The 24265-nt window shown below is 38.2% G+C and overlaps 1 protein-coding gene across 1 annotated transcript; it reads left to right on the top strand.

Moving 5' to 3' along the window:
* Window positions 1–17872: 17872 nt before the first annotated feature.
* LOC5572144 (serine protease 53) lies at window positions 17873–22611 on the top strand. Its single transcript, XM_021852883.1, has 7 exons — window positions 17873–18081; window positions 18280–18392; window positions 18456–18565; window positions 18628–18812; window positions 21207–21433; window positions 21490–22209; window positions 22274–22611. The coding sequence occupies exons 1-7, from the start codon at window positions 17919–17921 to the stop codon at window positions 22457–22459; spliced, it is 1704 nt and encodes a 567-aa protein (XP_021708575.1). The 5' UTR covers window positions 17873–17918; the 3' UTR covers window positions 22460–22611.
* The last annotated feature ends 1654 nt before the right edge of the window (window positions 22612–24265 follow it).

The raw sequence follows: 24265 nt of genomic DNA, 5'->3' as shown, positions 1-24265 counted from the left end.
CTCTTTGGCTCATGTGCCAAAATTTTCTAACAGATGTGTTTTTAGTGCTAAAAATCATCCCTTAAATAAAAAATCGGGGAATCCCATTTCGGGGTGAAATTGATCACTTGTCAATGAGATTATTGTTATTTTTTTGCAACGACTCTCCATCAAGAATATGAACTTCTGAATCCGAATATGCTTGCTAAATTCCTCATAAATTATTTAAAGAAATAATAAATAGTTAATTTCAAGAATTGCGATGAAAACGCCGAAATTTAGGCAATTTCCTAAGGAAATCCCTGATATCTAACAGAAATTTATTTTTTCAACCGTATGAGCTAATTGGTACGAGTTTAGAAGATGAAATCGGGCTCGGGCATATATTTTAAGCATCCTTACAAACTTTACTTACTTTGAATAATGCCGTTGTCGTGTAAATGCATGCTAGAGCGATCAGAGTATCAACTTGTCAAACAAAGAGCTAAAACTAATCAGCAACAGCTTAGTTGATGTTTTGAATAGGTAAGAAATTGTCGATCGAATCGAAATACGCACTCAGAGAAGACTGGAAAAATGCTACAGCCGCCCGACTCGAGCGACGGGAACGTAGGTAAATCTTTGTTTGCCATTTATCTCCGTTGAAAACTTATCAACCAAAATTATAATTGATAAATAAATAAACAATTAATAGTAAAATGTCTCTGGTTGTAACTCTTTTACGTCGCATGCATTGTTGTGGCTCTGAAGAGGGCCCTTTTGTTTGAAATTGTGCTGCAATTCTATTTAAGCGCGTTCTCCACGGATACGACGAGTCAGCTGGATGTCCTTCGGCATGATGGTGACACGCTTGGCGTAGATCGTGCACAGGTTGGTATCCTTAAACAAACCAATCAGTTAGACCACTCGCTTCCTGCAGGACCATGATGGCCGAGCGCTGGAATCGTAGATTGGCTTCTACATTTCCCCGAATACCACGACAAAGCAGAAGAAGTTCTCCATGGTGCGGAACTTCAGCGAGTATCAAAAAGAGATCATGCCAATCATCGTGACTGGCAACTTTAACATCGATTTGAGCAAAGAAGAGAACATGGAGTTCGTAGACTTCATGGAGAAGTACCTCCAGCTCAAACTGGCTTCGGAACCCACTAAAGCAACCAATCTTAGTGGATCATGCGTGGGCCTAACGTTCAACCGGAATATTTGTTTGGGGAGCAAGAGTTACCACTCCTGCTTCTTCTTCCATCGACTGATTCTATCCCTGATTCCAACCAAACTATATCATAAAATGTCCATAATAGGTCAGAATTGACATGCAACAAATAGTATGAAAAATGATTGGATTTTTATCAATAGAAATCTTTCATAAGTTCTTGACGGTCTCAAGCCAGGAAATAGAAGAAGCTAACGTTATCCAACGTCAACTTGGCGATTGTATCTCGGAAACAACCTCTTACTTTTTAGTGAATATTTAACAGTTAAATAAATTACATAAAATCATTGCTGCACCTTTAAAGTGAATAGTATTTCTGGTTAAGCTATCTGTTAATAAATAGTGTATTATTTATTCTTTTAAAATACACTCATTCTTTTAACAAATAAGTGATATAATCAAATTAACAACTGCATTTTTAGGAATTAGTAAATTCTTTATTCTTCAGAAATTTACTCGTTCTTCACTCGAATAGGAATAGTTGACTCGATTTTTTATTGCACTTTTCCGAAGCAGAAATCCTTCATGAGGATATCCATTAAGTTCTTATATATAGTAGTCTATACTTAAAAAAAACTTAATGAATTCCGAGCTTAATTTTCAATTTATTTTTTACTGTCGTTTCCGAGACCAAATACAAATTACAATTTCACGATGTTATCATTGAAAAAAGAATATACTATACTGAACGGAATAAAGTTGGAGACATGTATCTCGGCTTCTAGTGCACAGTCTAGTGAAAATTTCACCGCAGCTTCAAAATTCAGAGCTTTTCATGATCAAACATTGAGTAATCGCAAAGCTGCAATTTTGACTAAAACGATAAAAGTCTTACATTCAAAATAATTTTTAAATGGAATTACTTAGCGCTATATGCTATTGAGTATAACTGATTGTTTTCAAAATGGGAGATTTGCAAAAAAACTTTAAAATTTTGTTTGTAAATAATTGTGATTTTTCAATAAAGTAAATCTCTTTTTATTTTTGAACTGCGGTGAAAATTTCATGTCAATTGGACCATAAGAAGCCGAGATATATCCATTTTGTATAAAAAAAATGACAATATGTACTGAAATCTGGTCAATACTGTATTTTTCACTTTTTCTACTCCTCAAAACATTCTTTAGTATTTGGATTTTACGTTAGATTTACCAAACATTTTTATATTTCACCGTTTTCTTAATAAATCAAATAAGTCAAAATCAAATAAGTCAAATGAGTAAGACATTACTCATATTTTTCAAAGGCCTGTTCTTTCGACGTTTTGGGTTTCGATGTTTTAGCATTCGACGTTTTGGAATTCAACATTATATGTTTCGGCATTTTGTCTTTTGACGTTCTGTCTTTTCCACGTTTTGTCCATTCGACGTTTTGTCATTCGACGTTTTGTCACCCAACCCAATTATATGTCTGTTATTGGTCTGTTAAGCTCCTAAACTTTCGTCCCTGCTGCCCCGGTAGATCTTACCTCGTAACGCACCACGTAAAAGTTATCTACCTGCGCTACGGGAAAACCCGTTATGTGTACGTTGTCTGTTCTGTTGACACATTTTAGGAGCAAAGCGCTTGCTTTATGGCCTTCAGTATCGGATTTTCTGCACATTTACTTCTGTCGGGACCACTGCATTTTTAAGATTTTTGCCAGCCTGCTGAGTTGCGGTTAGTCGACGACTAAGAAGCTTTTCTCAGATTTTTGTTTATAATTTTCTCCCGAAATCATAAAATAAATTCACATAAAGTCATAATGTCCTTTAAGAAATCTACAGACATTTCCAACCTGTTCCAATGCTTTGGAGTAATGTTACCTCAGACAGTTAGTCAAGTCATCGTGCAAAAGTTTGGGTTCACCTCTCAGTATGATGCAAATCGTGCAAAAGTTTGGGTTCACCTGAGCCGCATGCACATAATTTTTGTCATTATCTCTGCCATTTTTTCAACCGATTTTAATAGTTAAAAGTTTTTTTGAGCGCATATAATGGCGCGTACAAGATTGGTTCGAGATTTCACAGATTTAAGTAAGTTCAGGTGAACCCAAACTTTTGCACCATACACCATACTGAGAGGTGAACCCAAACTTTTGCACGATGACTTGACTGTTTCATTGATTTTGAATACTTTTCAGATTTTTCCGCCAAAATTTCGTGGGGTCTCTTCAATGAATATAAGATTACGATTCTAATGACACTTTGATTTAAAATTTTGGTCGATCCAATGCTGAGGAAATTAGATATGATTTTTCAGTGTGTTTTTTGAAAAATATCACAACTTTGAGTAAAAATTCAGTGTACAAAATTCAAAAAATGTTTTTGGAAAAATACATACGAAGTAAGAATAAATCTCTGCCTTTCGAATGCGACTTAGAGAGTTTCAATTGGACGTGTAATCACAGAGATATGAACAGAACACTTTTGCTTTTTTTGAGGGGGTGAACCCAAACTTATGCGCGGGAGTGTATATGATACCTACCATGATACTTTGATGACTACAGCGCAGCGCCACGCCATTGCCGGACGTATTGTAGAGCTCCATCTTTGTGGGTCTTGGGCAAAACTTCTCCAGGTGCCCCGATCGTTTAAGGTCGCCAGGTCCTTTTCCACTGTGTACCGCCAGCGTATTCGTGGCCTTCCTCGAAGCCGATGACCTCAACCTGGTTCCCTGCTGAATATTATTTTCGAAATTCTTTCTTCCAACACTCGCACTAAGTGACCAGCCCACTGAAGTCTACCATATTTTACACGCTTGATAATATTCGCATCTTTGCACACTTCATACAACTCGTGATTCATGCGCCTGCGCCACACACCATTTTCGAGTTTCCACCGAGTGTTGTCCGCAGCACTATACGCTCGAAAACACCGAGAGCTTTTCGGTCTGATTCTTTCAACGTCCACGCTTAGTGTCCGTATAGAGCCACCGGAAAAATCAATGTTTTATATGTAGTGACCCTCGCCCTACTATAAATGAGGTACCAACCGTCAAGTACTAAATTAGATTATTATGGTTAAAGGCTACTTCCTTCCACGTTGAGTGAGAACGGTCTCTTTTACCATCCGGCGGTTGGACCGATCAGACGTCTATAATTATTCTCTTTAACCCAGTGAAACTGTTTTAAGTGTGTCCGCATGCAGTTATTGGCTAACCGAAGATATAATAACTTGGCGGCGAGAATAAAACCTCACAGTAAAAAGTAGATAGGTAGCGAAAAAAGTTTCGCGCAGTGAAAGTTGTGCAAGTGTTAGCAACCTAACCTCTAAATGTCGAACACGGACTCGCAAAGTGGTGGTGCAAGTGGTACATCTTCGAACACTGTGAAAATGGAAGAAAATGCTGTTGCGGTCGTTCCAGTCATTCGAGCTGGCGTGTTTGGTCAGTTTGTCGTAGGGAAAAATTTTGTGGAATACATTAATCGTTTGGAAATGTTCTTCCTTGTCAACGGACAAGAAAGACAAGAAAGTGCCGGTGTTAATTACTGTCACCGGTCCCAGTCTTTACACTGTCTCTGTAAGACTGTGTGCACACGAAGATCCCCGTGTCAAGCCCAACCAAGTCCGGTAGATCTTTTAAAGCAGCATCTCTCACCCACCACCAATGTAGTCGCCGAAAGATACAAGTTTCGGCAGTGCGAGCAACACTCTTCGCAGTCCATCACGGATTTTATCATCAGTTCGAAAACAATGTCTCAAGCAGGGAAGCAGCACTCAACCAAAACCAAGAAATATTCAGTCTAACGTCGTCATTGTCGAAGATCGCAGCAGTCTGCCAACAAAACGGAAGGCAAAATAAGAGAAGCAGTCAATCCAGTAGTCAGAGGAAAGTACCTGCCTACCAAAAGTCTTAGAAATCGTGTTTTCGCTGCAGTCGGCATCATGATCCAACCACGTGTCCTGCTCAGAGTTGGATGTGTTACACGTGTGGCAAGCAAGGCCACACGTCAAAAGTCTGTCAGTCAAGAAAGTCGTCAACGAGTCAAGGTCAGGGAAAATAGTCAAAAGGAAACAATCGTGTAGCGGAAATGTCTGAAGCGCTCGAGGTTCTACGGTTGAACCTAATTGAAGTTCCAGAAGCAACAGTACCAGCATCAAATTCGTATCGTCCTACCAGCCCGGAACCATGTGTCCAGGAATATCGGTCCATTCCCGGAGATAATGCAGTCTGTCCGAGTGGCCTGAACCGCCTAAACCTTCCGGAATTCGTACCCCTAGTGTGCGAAGGTCAACGTCTTGAATTCGAGGCGGACTGCGGAGCATGTCGTATTATAAAAATCATTTTTTTTAATTTTCCTGTAATTCTTACTGCTCAAGAATATCTTTCTGTTTCAGGTCAAAAAATACATCCGTTGGGTTGTGTCACATTACGCGTCGTCGCTTCATCTAGAATATCCGGTCGTCTGGGCCTGATAGTGATTCCCGCCGATCGAGATAAAGCTGCTCACTTCCGTGTTTTAGAAGCTCGACCGGGATCTCGTCCTTCCCAGCAGCCTTACAGTTCTTCAGCTCGCTGGTAGCCATCATCAATGTTCATCCTGTTCCTCGTTACATTTCCATTTTCACCGTTCAACAATTGCTGAAAGTGCTCCTTCCACCTGGCAGCTACCGCAGTTTTATCGTTCAGCAAATTCCCTTCTCGATCATTGCATATGATATGGTATTAAGCCGCGCACCATTGACCGTTGCATAGAATCTCCGCATATCATTATGATTCATGCTTTTCTGAGCTTCTGCTACCACACTTTCTTCGTGCTGCCTTTTCTCTCTGCGGTGGTTTCGCTTTTCTTTGGCTCTCACTGTCCTGTACCGCTCTCTGTTCTGTCGGGTACCGGCCACAAGCATACGGCTTCTGGCGACATTCTTTATATCTGTCACTCTCTGGCACTCTTCATCGAACCAGTCGTTTCGTCTTCGTCGTTGACCAGTGCTAATCCCTTCCCGCGCCGTTGTTGTTACAGGTTCGTGGATAGGGTCCCACAGACTGTTGACATCTCCAGCAACGTTGATTCTTCCCAACTGCTCGTCTAGCTGCTGGCGGTACTGTGCAGCTACCCCACCAGTCGACGAACGTTGAATATTTAAGCGCAGCGTTCGGTTTGTTCTGCAACTCGTGACGCTGGATAACCGCGCCCGAATTTTAGCTACAACGATATAATGATCCGAGTCGATATTAAGGCCTAGGAAGACATCAATGACATCTGAGAAATGTCACCCATTAACCAGCACGTGGTCTATTTGGGAGCATCGCCACTCGGGCGTCGTCAGATGTTTTTGCAAATATTCTTTCGTGCGAAGTAGGTACTGCTGATTGGCATCCCTCTAGCAGCAGCGAAGGTTACTAGTCGCAGGCCATTACTATTGATAACGGAATGAAGGCTTTCCATTCATAGGGGGGTCCGTAGCCTTGAGGTAACGCTTTCGCTTCATAAGCGAAAGGTCATGGATTCAATTCCCAGCCCCTCCAAAAAAATAACCCGTCCAGCCACCAGAAGACGCCGCACGGAGGACCGTGCTTAGGGGAGCACATCCATCCTCCGTCAGTATCAGATGGTGACTGAGACAAACTGACCCACTTCGCAGGCAGCTAGCCTCAAACAACTCAGGAACACGGCAAAACGAACCACCGCAAGAGCAATTGACTATGGCTTATGGAAATCGATTGGACCAACAGCAGTGCACTCTCCTACCTGCTCGGTGTGAGAGCAAAAAGAGCAGAAGAGAATGAAAGCAGATGTAAATATAGATTAGCTAAAAATAGAACTGTATCGGTAAGGAAGATACAGATAAACTGATTCCGGCACAGTAGTGGCCACGAGCACGGAGTGCCTTAAAAAAAAGAAGGCTTTCCATTCCAATGACGGGTCGAAAGAAATCTTATTTGCCGATCTGCGCATTTGCGTCGCCGATGCCTATCTTGACGTTTTGTTTTGGGCATTCTCCGTAGGCCTTATCCAGGCTCTCATAGAAATCATCCTTCATGTCATCGAGCTTATCGTTCGTTGGCGCATATATGTCGATGGGGTCCACCGCTCGGAATTCGCATTCTCAGGTTCTCGGTCAGCGTATTTCCTGGATAGCTGCCACGTTCACGCCGAAATTCCGCAGTTCACGAACCAGGAGCTTAACAAGCGTGGGTTCATTCAAAGTTCTCACGTTCAAAGATCCAATTTTCCAATTGTTGTCCTTTATCCGTTGCCGGATCTGTTGCCGTAAAATCAATCCGTTTACTCTTCTTTTGCCTTTCTTGGTTGATGAAGAATCTTCGATAGGCCACCTAACCAGGGTTGCGCTACCTATATCGTGCTAGAGGGGCTGCCTCCTCGGTGCAGACACGCTACAGCATTGTCTGTTTCAGAGGCTGAAAAATTACTTCAGGAGAGATTTTCTAACCTTGTTCCAATTCCTGGAACAAAAAAATATTATTCATTTATTCCAAAAGACGAACGAAGCATTTTTGCGAGTGAATTCTCAGATGCACATGAAAACCAAGAAAATACAGCATGCTTTGTTCTTAATACTACAAAGAAACGAAAATCATTAAAACCAATCCCATATCGTTTCTTTCAGATCTTTTAGAAAATTTGCAATTGCTTTGATAAGAAAACCTTGTTTTTCTGATGCTTCGATTGAAATATGGGTTTTCAAAGAAAAGGCTAATATGGTCATTTTTCACAAAATTGACCATAACTACGGAACAAAAAAAAAGTACATCCTAAAAGTTACTAGAATTGAAGTTTATAAAGTTTCCTTCTCAAAAATATTTTAATAAAAATTTTCCGCGAGTTCGGGCATAGATTTTCCAGCTTTTCTTTATGAATTTCCCTAACGGTGGAAAATTTTGTGAAAAACTTTTTCCAGTTCATTTTATTTTTTTGGATTTCTGAGAAAATTTGCTTAAATTTTCATACAAAAACTTTGTTTCTACAATGTTTCGTTCTTGAGTTATGATTTTTCAAAGAAAAGTCTTATATGGCACATCTGGACATTTTTCACAAAATTGGCCATAACTCAAAAACGAAAATTCCAAAAATTTCAGTGATTAAAGCTTATAAAATTACCTTCTCGAAAATATTTTTTTTTAAATTTTCCACGAGTTCGGGCAAAGTTTTTCCGGCTTTTCTTTACGAATTTTCCCAACTGTGGAAAATTTTGTGGAAAACTTTTTCCAGTTTATATTTGTTTTTTGATTTTTGAGAAAATTTGCTTAAATTTTCATATAAAAACTTTGTTTCTACGATGCTTCGTTCTTGAGTTATGATTTTTCAAAGTAGGTAGTGTCAAGGGAAAACAAAAAATTTCCACCTGAGTTTTCCGGAAAAATAGGCGACCCTGAATTTTTCTCATTTTTTTTTATTCATATATCCATGAGCCCTGCCTGTGGAAAAAGTTTCATGAAAATCTGAGACCCTTCGGCCCAATTTGTACGATAATAAAACAAAATCCCCTGGTCACACAAACATTCTGATGAAATTTCTAAAGAAAATCATTAAACACATGTTGCAACTATTGACGTAATCCTCACATAAACTTTTAAGAAGACGATTTGACAAATGTCTTGTCAAATTCTCTGAGAAATCCTTATTGAAACGAGGAACCACGTTTAGCCTCTTTGCGGTTTCGCAATTCAGACATGAGGGATCTGAAGTTCCTATTTTAAGACACTGAGTTAGCCGCTATCAGCCCTGAAGTCGTATCGACATTACTCGTCAATATTTGACATTTTTATTAAGATGCTAAAAACAACCTCAACAATTGATAAACTGAAGATTCATCAAACCAATCCTGATGTTTGTTATAAGTTTATTACTATTTGGTTTTTGACAAGTTACATGTCGATAGTATGTTGGCCTAGCGGCACTCATTCCTACTTTGAAGGGCCCCCGAAGCTGACTCTCCACCTAGCCCGAAAGCCCTTGCTACGCCACTGGTTGTTTGAGAAGAAGTTCGCGATCTTTAAGAGTTTCCGGCAAAACGCAGCAGTCCCTTCTCTTTGCGATTTGGAGTTCAAGATCTACTGCTTAAATTCCCCAAATTCGAAACAACTGACCACAATAGGTGGCACCTGGGAGGGTGAAACCAATGCAAAATTTCTGTACGTCATAGTGAGCCGGGATTCCGCTGTCACGAACTGTCACTGTGAGCCCAGATCTCAAACATTGGACCAACATGGAAAAAGCGGGTAACTGATTCAAACACATTTTCGCATTTCATAAAAAGTGACAAAAATCGAATGAAAATCAATTAATGCACACAATGGATCGATGCACGAGTTCACTATTTTGACGTTTGAGCGGTGCCGAATTCACTCGTTTCTATGGTAACATAAATAACACGACACCGCTAAAACTTCAAGGAATGAACGCATGCATTGGTCCATGCAAGTAATTTCACGTGAGTACCTTTCAATCTGATTGAATATAAAGCATTGAAAAACGCATCGTCTTTCTTTTTCCAATGAAAAGTATTTTAAGTGCATAGAAAACTGTGGCCCTTTTTCCATGTTTGTCAGGAAAGTTCGAAAGTACACAACAAAAGAAAACTAGCGATTTTTCCCAAGCCTGCCTTGATTGTTGTTGGCAAGCTGGAGTTATCTTGCAGTTCAAACAAACATTGTTCTATATTTCGTGTGTAGTATCTGTGACTCCCTCCCAGGGTGGCACACTTTGCTTCCTCATTTGAATCAAAGAGCCTGGGCTGGGGACTGCTTCGATTTGGTGTTCGGAAAATTTGTCTAGAGCATCGAATTTATTGCTCATTCCGATGCAATTATCAACATTATCCAATCCATGTCACCCTTGGAAGAAAGTTCGCACTCCGGAGTAACGTCCTTCCTTCCATTCTTGCCACGTTTAGTCCTTTTGTTTGTAGTTGCACCCATGTTTAGTGAATAAACGAAAGAATACGAGACCTCCTAAGAAGTTTTTTTTTTCCAAGACGGTGTCCAAAAAGGATAACCACCGCTAGCTTTTGTCCAACGAAGAATCGAAGGCACGGGTCCAAACAAGGATCGTAAAGGGATCAATAGTAGAAAAAAAAAAGTACTGAAAAGTACTGTTTTTGTGGCACTGAAAAGTACCTACTGTTTGATTGCCTTAGGTAGTTTTTAAAAAACTTCCAAGAGCAGAGAGAATTCGAGTACTCCCAGCACGAAGGTACGATGCGCACTGCCACTTCATTGACTAATTGTGTCTGCACGAAGCTATACCATCCTGTTGATTTAATCCAAATAATGAAAAACTTCCAGTATAATTGATCCCAAGTGGTAATCACAAAAGTTACCATATCGACCCATCACAACTCAATTCCCACAGTACAGGTTATCTCTTCGTGACAAGAAAAATCAACCCAACCCAATTCGCTCCAGTGCCAAACACCGGCAGCCATGATATGAATGAATGCCCACGTGGGAAATATTACCGACCGATTCTGCACCGAGAGTCAAACATTATGGCCCGATAAAAATGCACCTCTTCGGTCATTGTCCCAATACTGAATCGGTGGGTTTCTTGTTCCGCTTTGGCCGCCTGAACCCACAAACGATTATTACGTAATTAATTGCGGCAAATTTATCATCCTCCCCAGAAGAACACCATTCCAGTGGGGACAAAACTACCGGGAATCGCGCATCCATGCTTTTCGAGTTGATCCGGGAACCATCCCTCGGCAGTCGGTGCAGATAAATGATGAAAACAAACAGAATGTTTTCTGTGTAAGCTACCAGGAGCCCAAACAGTCGGAGGAAAAAGGTATCAACGAATAAATGCTGCTAGCAGGAAGAGGGTTCCACTTAATGAACTTTCCCAGAGCGCCACCGACCTCCGGTTGGTTTGTAGATAAAACCGATTGTGTTTGATTTATGCGAGGAAGTACCGTCTTCCGGCGGAGATGCCCTCTGCTAACTGGGACTCCTGACGACAAAGAGAACATTCTAGGTACAACGTGTGCAAAATTTGCATTGCAATGGCGCAACTTGCAAACAGAGTAAAAGAGGGTTTTTTGATATCTGATAAATGAAGAGGAAATTTGTTTGTGTTTTAGTAGTGATTTTTTTTTACAAACTATACACTGTGAATTGCTACTGCCTCTATTCATATCTATGAGTTTGTGTCCAACATTGGAAAACCAAGGGGTCGCCAGCCTTTTGTCATGAGAAAACAGCCTTAGCATTGTCTTCTAAAGGTCTTCAAAGCCCTGCTAAAACAACCCATCAGGTAGATTATTCTAAATAATAATCATCATCATAATCAACATTGAACAGTGCGCATCGTACCTTCGTGCTGTGCATACACGAATTCTCTCTGGTCTTGGAAGTTTTTAAAAACTACCTAAAGCAATAAAACAGTAGTTTTCAGTGCTAAAGAATTCTTCGGTGCTAAAATTAAAAACGGTACTTTGCAGTGCTACTAAAACAGTACTTTTCAGTACTATTTTTACTACTTCTTCTTCTTCTTTCTGGCGTTACGTCCCCACTGGGACAGAGCCTGCTTCTCAGCTTAGTGTTCTTATGAGCACTTCCACAGTTATTAACTGAGAGCTTACTTTGCCAATGGCCATTTTTGCAGGCGTATATCGTGTGGCAGGTACGAAGATACTCTATGCCCTGGGAAGTCGAGAAAATTTCCAACCCAAAAAGATCCTCGACCGGTGGGATTCGAACCCACGACCCTCAGCTTGGTCTTGCTGAATAGCTGCGCGTTCACCGCTACGGCTATCTGGGCCCCTAATTTTGACTACTATTAATCCCTTTACGATCCTTGTTTAGACCCGTGCCTTCGATTTTTTGTTTGACACGTTGGCGAAAGTTAGCGGTGGTAATCCTTCTTGGACTCCGTCTTGAAAAAAAAAAACCTATTAGGAGGTCTCGTCTTTTTCCGTTTATTCACTTAACATGGTTGCAACTACAAACAAAAGGAAAGTTGAATCTTTGAATTCACAACTTTCTTCCAAAAAAGCGGGATTTAAAACGTTTAGGTACACGTGGCAAGAATGGAAGAAGAAGATCGCGAACTTCTTCTCAAACATCATGAAGAGAAGAAGCACATTTTTTTTTACTTATGACGACAAATCTGAACGTTTGTTCAAAGTCGTCTTGAAAGGTTTCTCAAGTGACTATAAGTCACCTGAAGAGATCAAAAATGGAATAAATGATTTACTTGGATTTTCCCCAGTCCAATAATCATTATGAAAAAGAGAACCCAATCTGGCATTGTTCGGAAAGAGCTTTCTCAAGAATATTATTTGGTTCACTTTAAGAACCAAAAACACTGGATGAAATTACCAGAACCCCACTCAGTGCCGTCGGTGCCAAAAGTGGGGTCATGGTACTGAAAATTGTCGCATGGATGCTAAATGCATGATTTGTGGTGGTTCTTCTCACGCCAAGGACGTCTGTCCAGTGAAGAAAGATACCGATAAGTTCATATGTGCCAATTGCGGGGCCAAGTCAAATTTTTGGGCTTGCCCTCCCCTTTCATACTATGAGAACCCATTTTAATTGTTTCAAATCAAATGGAAAAAACCCTGCCGTCACAGGAAACTTCGACTCCGCCTCTTCGTCTACCGAAAACACTAACGGAAAATCATCACATAATGTACCCGCTTCAATTGATATGTATGCCTCTGATTTTAATTTTCTAACTGAACTATTGAATCAAATTATTGATGCAATGTTCAAAACCACCACTACGACTGGAGCGGTCCAAGTTGTTGTAAAACTTACGAATCAAATTGTTATTGGCTAACGTTTTTCTAATGGTTCCAATAATTTATAATTCCAATATTTTAAATTGGAACGTTCGTTCTTTGAATGATAGAGAGGACGAGCTTTTAAATTTTCTTTCAGCTAATAACATGCATATAGCATTTATTACTAAAACGTATTTTAAAACTGGATCTAAACTCAAAAGACATCCTTACTTTTTTGTATATCGTAATGATCGACTTGATGGGGCATGTGGGGGAGTTGCAATCATCATTCATAGGCGTATAAAACATCAACTGTTTTCATCATTTGAAACTAGAGTTTTTGAAACTTTAGGTGTTTCTGTTGAAACACAGCTTTGTAAATATACTTTCAAAGCTGCCTATTTGCCATTTCAATGCTCTGGACAGCAAGTTAATTTGCTCGAAACTGACTTGCGAAAATTGACTCGCAATAAGTCGAAATTTTTTGTCATTGGTGACTTTAATGCCAAACATCGGTAATGGAATAATTCTCAAAGTAATTCCAACGGCAGAGTTTTATTTGATGAGTGCTCTCCAGGATATTTCTCAATTCAATACCCTGATAGCCCTACATGTTTTTCCTCTTCTAGAAATCCATCTACGATTGATTTGGTCTTAACCGACTCTAGTCATCTTTGTAGCCAATTAATTACTCATGCTGATTTTGATTCTGATCATATCCCTGTTACATTTCAAATATCCCATGAAGCGATTCTCAATCCTATCAGCTCCACTTTCAATAATTTTCGAGCCGACTGGAATATATATGAAACATATATTGACTCTAATCTTGATGTGAACATTTCTTTAGAAACAAAACATGATATTGACAATGCTCTTGAAACTTTAACAAATTCCATTGTTGAAGCCAGGAGCATTGCATTTCCAATTTGTGAAGTAAAATTTGATTCCGTGATTATAAAAGATCTTAAACTCTTGGTCCGTCTTAAAAAAGTGTGGAGAAGGCAATTTCATCGCACTCGCGATCCTGCTATGAAAATTTTATGGCAGGAATTGCAGAAAGAAATCAAGAAACGTTTTTCACAATTGGGAAACAAAAATTTTGAAAATAAAATTTCTCAATTGGGCTCTGGCTCTAAGCCCTTCAGGAAATTATCTAAAATTTTGAAAAAACCTCGGAAGCCAATACCGGCATTGAAAGAGGAAAATAAATTATTACTAACAAATTGCAAAAAACTCAAAAACTTGCTATGCAGTTTGAAAGCGCGCACAATTTATAATCAGGACTTACTAGTCCAATAGAAAATAAAGTTACTCAAGAGTTTGAAAATATTTTCAATCAAGAGAACGTTTTTGGAAATTCCTGGGAGACTGATTTGGAAGAAGTGAGATCTATTATAAAAAAAAATCAAAAATTTGAAAGCTCCTGTTGATGATGGAATTTTCAACATCCTCATCAAGAAACTTCCAGAAAGTAGCTTATCATTTTTAGTTGATATATTCAACAAATGTTTTCAATTAGCATATTAGCATATGACAAATGGAAAAATGCTAAGGTATTTCCAATTTTAAACCAGACAAAAATCCTGAAGAAGCTTCCAGCTATCGTCCAATCAGTTTGCTTTCCTCCATCAGTCATTTTGAACTTGAATGATGGTCCACATCAACGAAAATTCAATTTTTGCCAATGAACAGTTCGGATTCCGCCATGGACATTCGACCACTCATGAACTTTTACGTGTTACAAATTTGATTCGTTCCAACAAATCCGAAGGCTATTCTACTGGTCTTGCTTTTCTAGACATAGAAAAAGCATTCAACAGTGTTTGGCATGAAGGTTTGTTCGTAAAATTGAAAAACTTTAATTTTCCAACATACATTGTTTGAATAATTCAAAGTTATCTGTCAAATCGTACACTTCAGGTTAACTATCAGAACTCTCTTACCTCAGGGATGTCAAAAATCCTTGTTTGCGGATGACACAGGCCTCTCCGCCAAAGGACGAAGTCTGCGTGTCATCTGTAGTCGATTGCAAAAAAGTTTGGATATTTTTTCTTCATACTTGCAAAAATGGAAGATTTCTCCTAATGCTTCCAAAACTCAACTAATAATATTCCCACATAAACCAAAAGCTCTTTATTTGAAACCTTCGAGTAGACATGTTGTTACGATGAGAGGGGTTCCAATAAATTGGTCAGATGAAGTTAAATACCTAGGGCTTATGTTGGATAAGAAATTAACTTTCAAAAATCACATTGAGGGCATTCAAGCGAATGTAACAAATATATAAAATGTCTCTATCCCCTTGTTAATAGAAAATCAAAACTTTTTCTTAATAACAAGCTTTTGACATTCAAACAAATTTTCAGGCTAGCCATGTTGTATGCTGTACCAATTTGGACTAGCTGTTGTAATACCTGGAAGAAAGCTCTGTAGAGAATTCAAAATAAAATTTTGAAAATGATTCTGAAGCTTCCACCCTGGTATACTGCCGTGAATAGCAAGTCAGTCCCATCTGTAAAAAGTAGGCATTGAGAAATTTGGATGTGAAGTCCCAAATTCGTTTTCTATACGGATATTCAAAAAAATCCAGAGAATGTGAAAATGTTCAAATCTTAATGAAAGTTTCACAATATGCTTTTTACTACCTTATCTTTTCAAGAAAAATATAAAGATGATCAAAACACGGTTCGTTTTTGTGTTACACGGTGCGGAAATCTGTAGTGGGACTGACATGCGATTACTTTTCATTATGGGACAATTTGACTTGCTGTTTTTTTCCTATTTTTTTCAGAACAAATCATATTATATTGCTGTGTGCGTTTGAAATGCAAATATCAAATGCGGGAACACCAAATGCGGTAAGATTTTCAACAAGGAAGGCGAAGTCAAAATTTGATTTTCTTTGCTAGGTTGGCGGTGATATGCATCATGGTTGCTAAGTATCCTTTGGTTACTTTGTGTTACCGCATTTGAAGCTCAGTTAGACTGGATTTGCACGTCAAACGCAAACAGCAATACCATTGGTGCAGCTGAACGAGCATTAAAAGATATGCTGAAAACCGAGCTCAACTCAATTTTGACGTAAATGCAGATGGGACTGACTTGCGATTCACGGCAGTATAGTACCAATAAGTTACATAGATTATCCAATGATGAGACATTGGAACAAATGTCAAATAAAATAATTAACAATTTCAGGCAAAAACCATTACAATCTTCTTTCGCCATGATTAATTCTAAATATATAAAGGTTAAGTAAATTGAAAACATGTTTTTTTTTCTCTCAGAAGCAGGTGAAATTTCACCAGTAAAAAATCTGAACTGCTACGGCAAATGCAATGTAATATATTGTTAACAAAATGTTAATAAAATCTTAAATTTTTTCTACCAAATTAGGATGATTGCATTGTCTAATGACACAGAACACCTAGATATAAATAATGAATATAATGTTTAAAATGATACTAATAAAGAAATTAAAAAAAATGTAGGTGCACTTTTTTGGCGTGCCTTGTTGGTGCAAAAATAAAAACTCACAATCTATACCGTGATCGAAATTGACTAGTATTGGCTTACCTGAATCGACATCTGAATGTCAGAGACAGTTTGCGGTGTTAAAAAGTAATATAAATGACTATGACTAATCAAATAAACGAATCAAGTTTGTACCCAGTAGGGTAGATGTACCAATAGTGGAGGTACTAAGCACAATTGAACTTCATTTAACCGCCCATATTCAAGAAGCGCAAATAATGTAGATGTTAATGTTGTAACGACCATTGACATAATAAGAAAAATTATTCCACCGCAGTAATCCACGGTATGTCAGTGAAAAATAATACAAACACTATTGGTACACGGTTCCTTTAGTTGCGGTATGGTTTTATTTTGTGTTCCAATAGTTGCGGTATCCGCTGTTTTCTAATGTGATTCTACACTATGGGAACACTTCACCACAACTATTGGTACAAGTAAGAACCATTTTAGTGAGATTTTACCAGTTTTAAAGCAATTTGAACGCTCTTTTCAGCTATTATGTGTATCAACAAGCTAATACGTTCATTGGCAGTGTCGGTTCTGTGACTAATGTAATAAAATCAGTGAAAACGACACTACCGCAACTATAGGAACACCCACAACTAAGGGAATACTTACCCCATACAATATGCAGAAGGCCAGCATATCCCGAACTATGCGGCGCGAACCTCTGGTAGGTCAAGAGCAGATTATGGATAGCGCAGAACTTACTCATACTGTGGACAATATTAATGTATATTGAACGGGACTGATCAGACTATTTATTGTATAAATATTACCATGGTCTCGACAGATAATTTTATTGAGATATGAATAATAAATTTAACTGATTTTAAGGTGAAACATCTCGGAATCCAAAAATGGCCGTTACAATGGCCGACTTGTGCCCCTACTCACGTTTTCAAATGTACAAAACTGGAGAAATAGTTGGTAAACGTTTCTGATCTTCTTCTTTTAAGCTTTCTGCTAGTGCACAAAGCCAAAATAAAAAGTTCACTGTTGTTGGATGCTTCTTTCGCGTGATTTGTGCCTTTGAAGTTTCAGTGCAATCTTCGAAATTGATTCCAAACTGTTTCACCTCAATATATCTACAAAGTCGTTTACAAAGAATACTTTGGAACAATAAAAATTGTGCAGCCAAAATCGTACCGTGTCCAAATCAAACGGGCACTGTATGTCGCAAAATGTTGTTTCTTCCAAAAGTGGATCATGATCTGAATGAGTTTGCGAATCACTGAGCTAGTCTGCCCCAATAATTTGAAACTGAAGTAATTTCTTTAGCCAATTTAAATCTATTCGAACGAGTTCAAGAGAAAACATAGCCTATCTCGTATTATCTCAAAAGCCGCCAATTGCAAAAATCTCAACAAAGTGTTGGCGAAGCTGTCAAAAATAGCATCCTTTGTTTATTAAATGGAACCCCGCTGGACACAGAGCACTGCTTCGTCACTTCTGAGTCTGGTTCAAAACAGGAATTTCAATTCAATCATTGGTTATATTAATTGGAAGCGTATATGGTCGAACCGGGCAGTTCTCTGAGTTCAGTTTATTTTTGCATCATGAAGGTAGTGGTTGCTCTGTTGGTGCTTTGCGTGGCAGCTATTAATGGAGCCGGTGGACAGTCATTCTTCGGAAGCGAGCCGTCCGATGATTATTACCGTAGGAACGATGTTTTCGGTGAGTATGGTGAATATCGGAATACGTGAATTAACTCAAAGCTAAAATGCGAAGATGACGCTATTATGAAAAGTGTATCCCACTCTAACTTACCAGCCATAAGTTTGGATGAAACATTGCCACAATAATTTTTTTCAAGTTCAACTTTCGCAACCTACCCTCACATTTGATCACCAATAGTAATATGACTGTTTACAGATTGTCCATCAAGATATTACCCACCAGTGCCTTTTCTGAACGCATTTTCAGCCGATAATGCTCCCGCTGTCGCCGGTGGCGTAAGGGCTTTCGATGGAGAATACCAACATATGGTACATTTTTTCGAATATATTCTTAGTTATCGATAGTAATACTTTCGAATACTTATCTAACAGGTTGCAATCGGATGGGAATTCAACGATGGTATCAAATATTTATGTGGAGGTAGCATTATTCACAGCAAGTTTATTCTGACAGCAGCACATTGCTCCCTTCCAGTCAATGGGTATTTATTGAAAAGGATTAAACTCTTTTAAATGTCTTATTAATTTATTATTTCAATTAAAGCATTTCTCCGACTACTATACGAGCTGGAGATACTGACTTAAGCAGTGAGGAAAATGATTATCTTGCTCAACAGCGAACGATTTTACGTATTGTGAGACATTCGTTGCATCGTCATAGCAGAAGTTATAACGACATAGCTCTGATTGAATTAGAACAAGATTTGTTGTTCAATTTGCAAGTATCCTCCGCTTGCTAAGGGTATGCGAAATACCGAAAGATTCCGTCAAATACGTTTCGAAACGAAATTCCGCGGATTTCCACGGAACTCGCACAGGCGAAATTTGTATTTTGCTATTTCGTTTCGTTTCGCCAAATTGTTAAAATATTTCCACGGAAAATTGAGAACAAACGGAATAAAACGGAATTTCGCGAAATTCGAGTTTGATTTCGAACAAAAATAAAGCAAAGCGTTCGCTTCTACTCCTAGCAGCTACAGTCAAAAATGGGTCCGTATCAAGGATCAAATCGACTCATATCATGGATCAGAACACTATAACAGCAAATTATCTGCGAGGCAAACGAATGGTGTGCTAGTGAAAGCATACGTTTTGGCGTTTCTTTAGGAATCGTCTTTTCTTAGATTCATAACTGTGGTATGGGTTCTCGATTGGTTACTCGATGGCCAATCGATCAAGTGTTCAGTTTGAACCGCTGTCGGGTTCGTTAGATTTGTGCTCTTGAAATCCTGAGGTATGCCTTCGATTTATATCCACCTTAAACAAGGAAGATGCATACATTATTTTATATCAAAAAATGAATCTAGGTTTATTCACACTGTACCACACCACCAACTCCTCTCTCCTCTTATAACGTGACATAATTTCCTCACGACCCCCAATTAAAAAAAATGCGAATCTTGATAATATATCATCACAAGTATTGGAAGCAAAAAACCGCAAGGTAAAGGTCTTAACCTTTTCAATACTGACATCAAGTTTCAAAATTCTCTAGTTTCGCCATCGTTCGATCGATTTTGATGATTTGTTTTAGTAAAAATCACAAATCAGTTATAAATTTGATTCATGCATTGCATGCACCATCAAAATTAGTTCCGGATTTAGATTCAAGTTTGGTGGGGTACCTGGGTATTTCACAATAGAAAAGCGCAAAAAAATTTTGTTTCGATTTTCGACATCTAAATCTCGAGGAAAAAAAATAAGCCAAACATTAAATTTAGCTCATTGAAATACGGATAATCTGAACGAACATGGGCGAACTTGTCAATCTTATTTGCGGTTTCTCTATGCTATGTAGTCCAGGTTCAAAACTTTTTTTTTTCGAAATTATCAAATATTTTTTTAAATACTCTCGAGGCTCAAAATTTAGTGAAAATGTGATTTTGTAGTCAGTTTTAAACAAAGAATCTGAAAATGAGATAATATCAACAATCCTTAATTCTTCCAGAAATCGTCCAGAAATTCCTTCACAGATTTTGGAATAGGATCATTTCTCCATTATTTGCTCTACAAAATAATAGAAATACCTTCAGTATTTTCTACAAGGTTTACTTTAAAAGTTTGCATTCATCCAGATTTGATCCCTCCAAGAATTAATTCACAGTTTATGCAAGGCTTTTTCAGAAAATGTTTTAGGAACTTCTAAATTAACCCAAACAGGCAATCCTGGTTAAGTTGCTGTCGCAATATCTTATTTAGAGTTTATTACTTTTGCAGTTCTTTTAAATTTATCTTGATTGATTTTTTAGGTAGGTGTGGATGGATTTTTTTTTAAATTTAATTTAATTCAAAACTCCAGCAAATACTAAAGCAAATATTCCAGTGATTCCTCTGTTCTACTTATTTTTCTTCTTCTTTATGGCGTTATGTTCCACCTGGGACAGAGTCTGCTTCTCAGTTTAGTGTTTTCATGATCACTTATCGACTTGTGTCCCCAATCACATCCATTCAAGCCACAAAGCAAAAAGTACAGCAAAAAAAATGAATATCATTATTCCATGTTTTATGGTATATATTAGCATAACAACACATCCACATGATTAAAATAATTGTAAGGCATTTCTAAAAATCAAATTAATTTTGGGATCCTCTCAATATTTTTGAGATTGTTTTAAATGTTTGTAATTGCTTTTTGTCCCAGTGGGGACGTAACGTCAGAAAGAAGAAGAAGAAGAAGAACTGCTTTTTGAGTCACTTCTTAGTTGAAACATTTAAATTAAACCCACTCATTGCCTTGTGTGAGTGTCAGATATGTTGAAATGAAACTTTATAAAGTTATTAAGAAGATTTCAAATAAACAGAAAAGGGTCTTACTAAAACATGTAAGGATTCCGCTGAGCAACGCTAAGGTTTCCATATGGTAAAGGATTTGAAAAGACGTTTGTTATGCCTATTGTCAAATTTCCAGCTTTTGACAAAAAAAAACAACTTAAACGTGTATTCCGCGAAACAAATTCAAAAATTTCGTTTCGTTTCGAAAAATTCCGTGAGATATTTGATTTCGTATCGAGTTACACGAAACATTTTTAAGTTTCGTTTCGTTTCGTCATTGTAAGCGCAAGATATTCCGCGTATCGTTTCGTTTCGTATCGACATGGAAAAAATCCATATCGCATACCCTTACCGCTTGCATATGGCTTGAAACATATATTCCTTCAGAGCCACTTCAAATCGTTGGATTCGGCGAAATGAAACTGGCAGATGGCCCAAGTATGACACTTCAAAGAGGTCATGTAGATCATCATCCAATAGACGACTGTGACAAGAGGCTGACAACTAGGCGTAGAATACCTGATGGATTACTAGAAAGCCAGTTTTGTGCATCACACGAAACAATGGATACCTGTCAGGTATAATTCTTCCCATGAATTGATTTATTCAATACATATTTTTCTTTGATTGCTAGGGCGATTCTGGAGGTCCGATTGAAGTGCGAAAAATCGATATGTTCAGCCGTGAAATTGCTCTCATCGTGGGTATAACATCATTTGGAACGGCTTGTGGCAGTGGTTCGATAGGAGTTTATACGAAAATTTCACCATACGTAGAATGGATAGAAACGACAACGAACCAGTCATTTAGCTATGAAAAATGTGCATCGCGAATTGAGTTCAGTGAATTCAAGCCACATGGAATTATAGAACTAACATCAGACAAATCACTTCCATACTTTCATCTGTTGAGAAATCGTTCAAACAATCAAGAATTTGACTGTATAGGAACTCTAATTGATGATCAGTTTGTAGTTACATCGGCACTTTGTGCAACGCATAAAGCAGGTGCTCCTAAATTCATCTACATTGCGGATCACGAAGAGTACGTTGAAATTGCTGAATGGATTCCACATCCTCAGTATCAGAAAGATACCCAAGCAAATAACATAGCTTTGCTAAGGTTGAGCAAATTCCTCAAACGGGGTCTGAAGCCGACTTGCTTAGCGACACAAGAACAATCAAAGGAAAATCTAGCTGTATCTTTCATGTTAAATTCATTTGTAACAGAAAATGGGTTGAGAAAATTCGCATACTTCAAACGTACATTTTGGCCAGAGGACAAACAATGTTCAGCCAATTTAAACGAAATTTGCAAGAGAAGCACTCTCCCTGTCATCCCGACAATCTGTAAGGTATGGTTTGATTATTGTATTATAACAGAATTACGGCTAAGTTGACGAATTTGTGTTATTTCAGGTCACAAACGGTGCACCAATTTTAAAAGATTCTCCTGAGGGAATTCCACTCCTCTACGGAATAATCGATGCGGAGGGCAGCAAATGCGACGGAGAACTCCGTGGTACATTGATAGAACCTTACATGAAATGGATAAGAAGCGTATTGCAAGAGTATCTCAGAAAAGAAGTTCTGATTTTTGTTTAGCTTTCTATAAGGAAATATCCTCCGTGCCCGGAAGTTATCATTATCGGAAATTGTAGAAAATACAGGAAATTAGTTCAATCAAGATACTGTCATTGAAGAAATTTAAGCTAAATTAGATAGTTAATATGTAAAAATACAATGTTAAAGTTAAACGGGAATGATCACTTAGCGATTTAAGCCTTGATAAACCAGCCAGCGGAACGTAACAATCTTGAAGTGTATATGTATTTTGGAGAAAATATATGTGTTTGGAAACGAAAAAAAAATCAAAAGAATTAAGTCGTATTTCAATTGATTGTCATTAACATTTATTTGAAAGTGTAAATAACGTGTAAGTAACGTCGGAAAACAACTGCAGCAGAGAAAATCGAAGACGTATCATTTCCGAAACTCGTGCTTACCATGAACTCCACAAGATCTTGCGGTCTGCTAAACTTCACCTTCGTACTAAGTGTACCATGTATAAGACGCTGATCGATCCATTAGTCCTCTACGGACATGAGATGAGGAAAATTCTGGAAGAGCACCTGCAAGCGCTAAGAGTTTTTGAACGACTTGTAGTTAGGACGATCTTTGGCGTGAGAATATGTGAAGCACAAATATGTACCACGAGCTTGCGCAACTCTACGATGAACCCAGTAAATATCCAGAACGTCACCAAAGTTAAAAAGATACGTTGAGCGGGGCACTTATGAGAATGTTGGACAACAAACCCACAAAAATAGGTGTTCACCTTGAATCCGGCCGGTACAAGATGAAGAGGGGCGTAACGAGCAAGGTGGTTTGACCGAGTGGAGCACGATCTTGGAAGTGTGGGGCGATTGAGAAACTGGAGGCAAGCAGTCATAGAACGAGTTCGATGGCGTTACATTGTGGCGCAGATCATATCCTTAAGAACATAGTGCCATCAAAAGTAAGTTAGTAGGCGAAAGATGAGTAGGTATATTTCTTGATCTTCTGTCCTCCACTTTTAAACAACCTGATATTTTTTTTCAAATCAGATGAATCAAAATTTAGAACAACTTCGAAACATGTTGAAATTGACACCATAGCACTATGGTCCAGAAAGCGATTTTATGCGTAACACTAATGAAATGCCTCTAGAAACAAATATTTTTCAAAAACTTTTGAAATAAAAGAGATATTAACAATGTTTTTGCATGAAAAAGTTCAGCTGCATTTGAAAAAGAAGCAACAAAGTAGGCACAACAACAAACGTTAGTTATTTCTGTTGCATGACGAAGATCTAGATGATCCTTGTCTGTAACAAAGACGATTGCAATATTTGTCCACAGCTTTTGTTTTCGTTATTTTCGCTTGTTTTTTAGATTTGATTACAACTTGTATGACACGAGCTGGGAACAGCTTCCATCGTGATGGGTGGCATGCAAAAACGCGTGAACGGTTGGTAGCCGATCAATGAAAGGATGTGCAGGTTGAGGATCAAGGGTTGATTCTTCATCATTAGCATAGTCAACGTGCACAGCCCACTCTCCGGAAGCACTGCCAATGCACACATAAAGGGGCGGCCAAAACTAGTGAAAACTTTTTTGAGATTTTTATGTTTTTGTCATTTTAAAATAAACCTCATGTATTATATTGTTATGATCCCTTATTGAAATTGAACTAAAATTTAAATTTCTATGACTTTTGTGACGGCATATCGGCAAAAGTCTAAAATTTAAAAATATAACAACAAAACAAAGCACAAAATTTATAATCTAGGAATGCAATATTTCCCCAAAGTTACGCACTATCTGAAAGCTCATGGTTTAACACTTTTGTCGAGCATGAGGATGGAAATTA

This window comes from Aedes aegypti, chromosome 3, assembly GCF_002204515.2.
Source record: "Aedes aegypti strain LVP_AGWG chromosome 3, AaegL5.0 Primary Assembly, whole genome shotgun sequence".
Lineage (NCBI taxonomy): Eukaryota > Metazoa > Arthropoda > Insecta > Diptera > Culicidae > Aedes > Aedes aegypti.
Note: the sequence above shows the minus strand (reverse complement) of the source record. Positions and strands in the feature narration are given on the sequence as shown.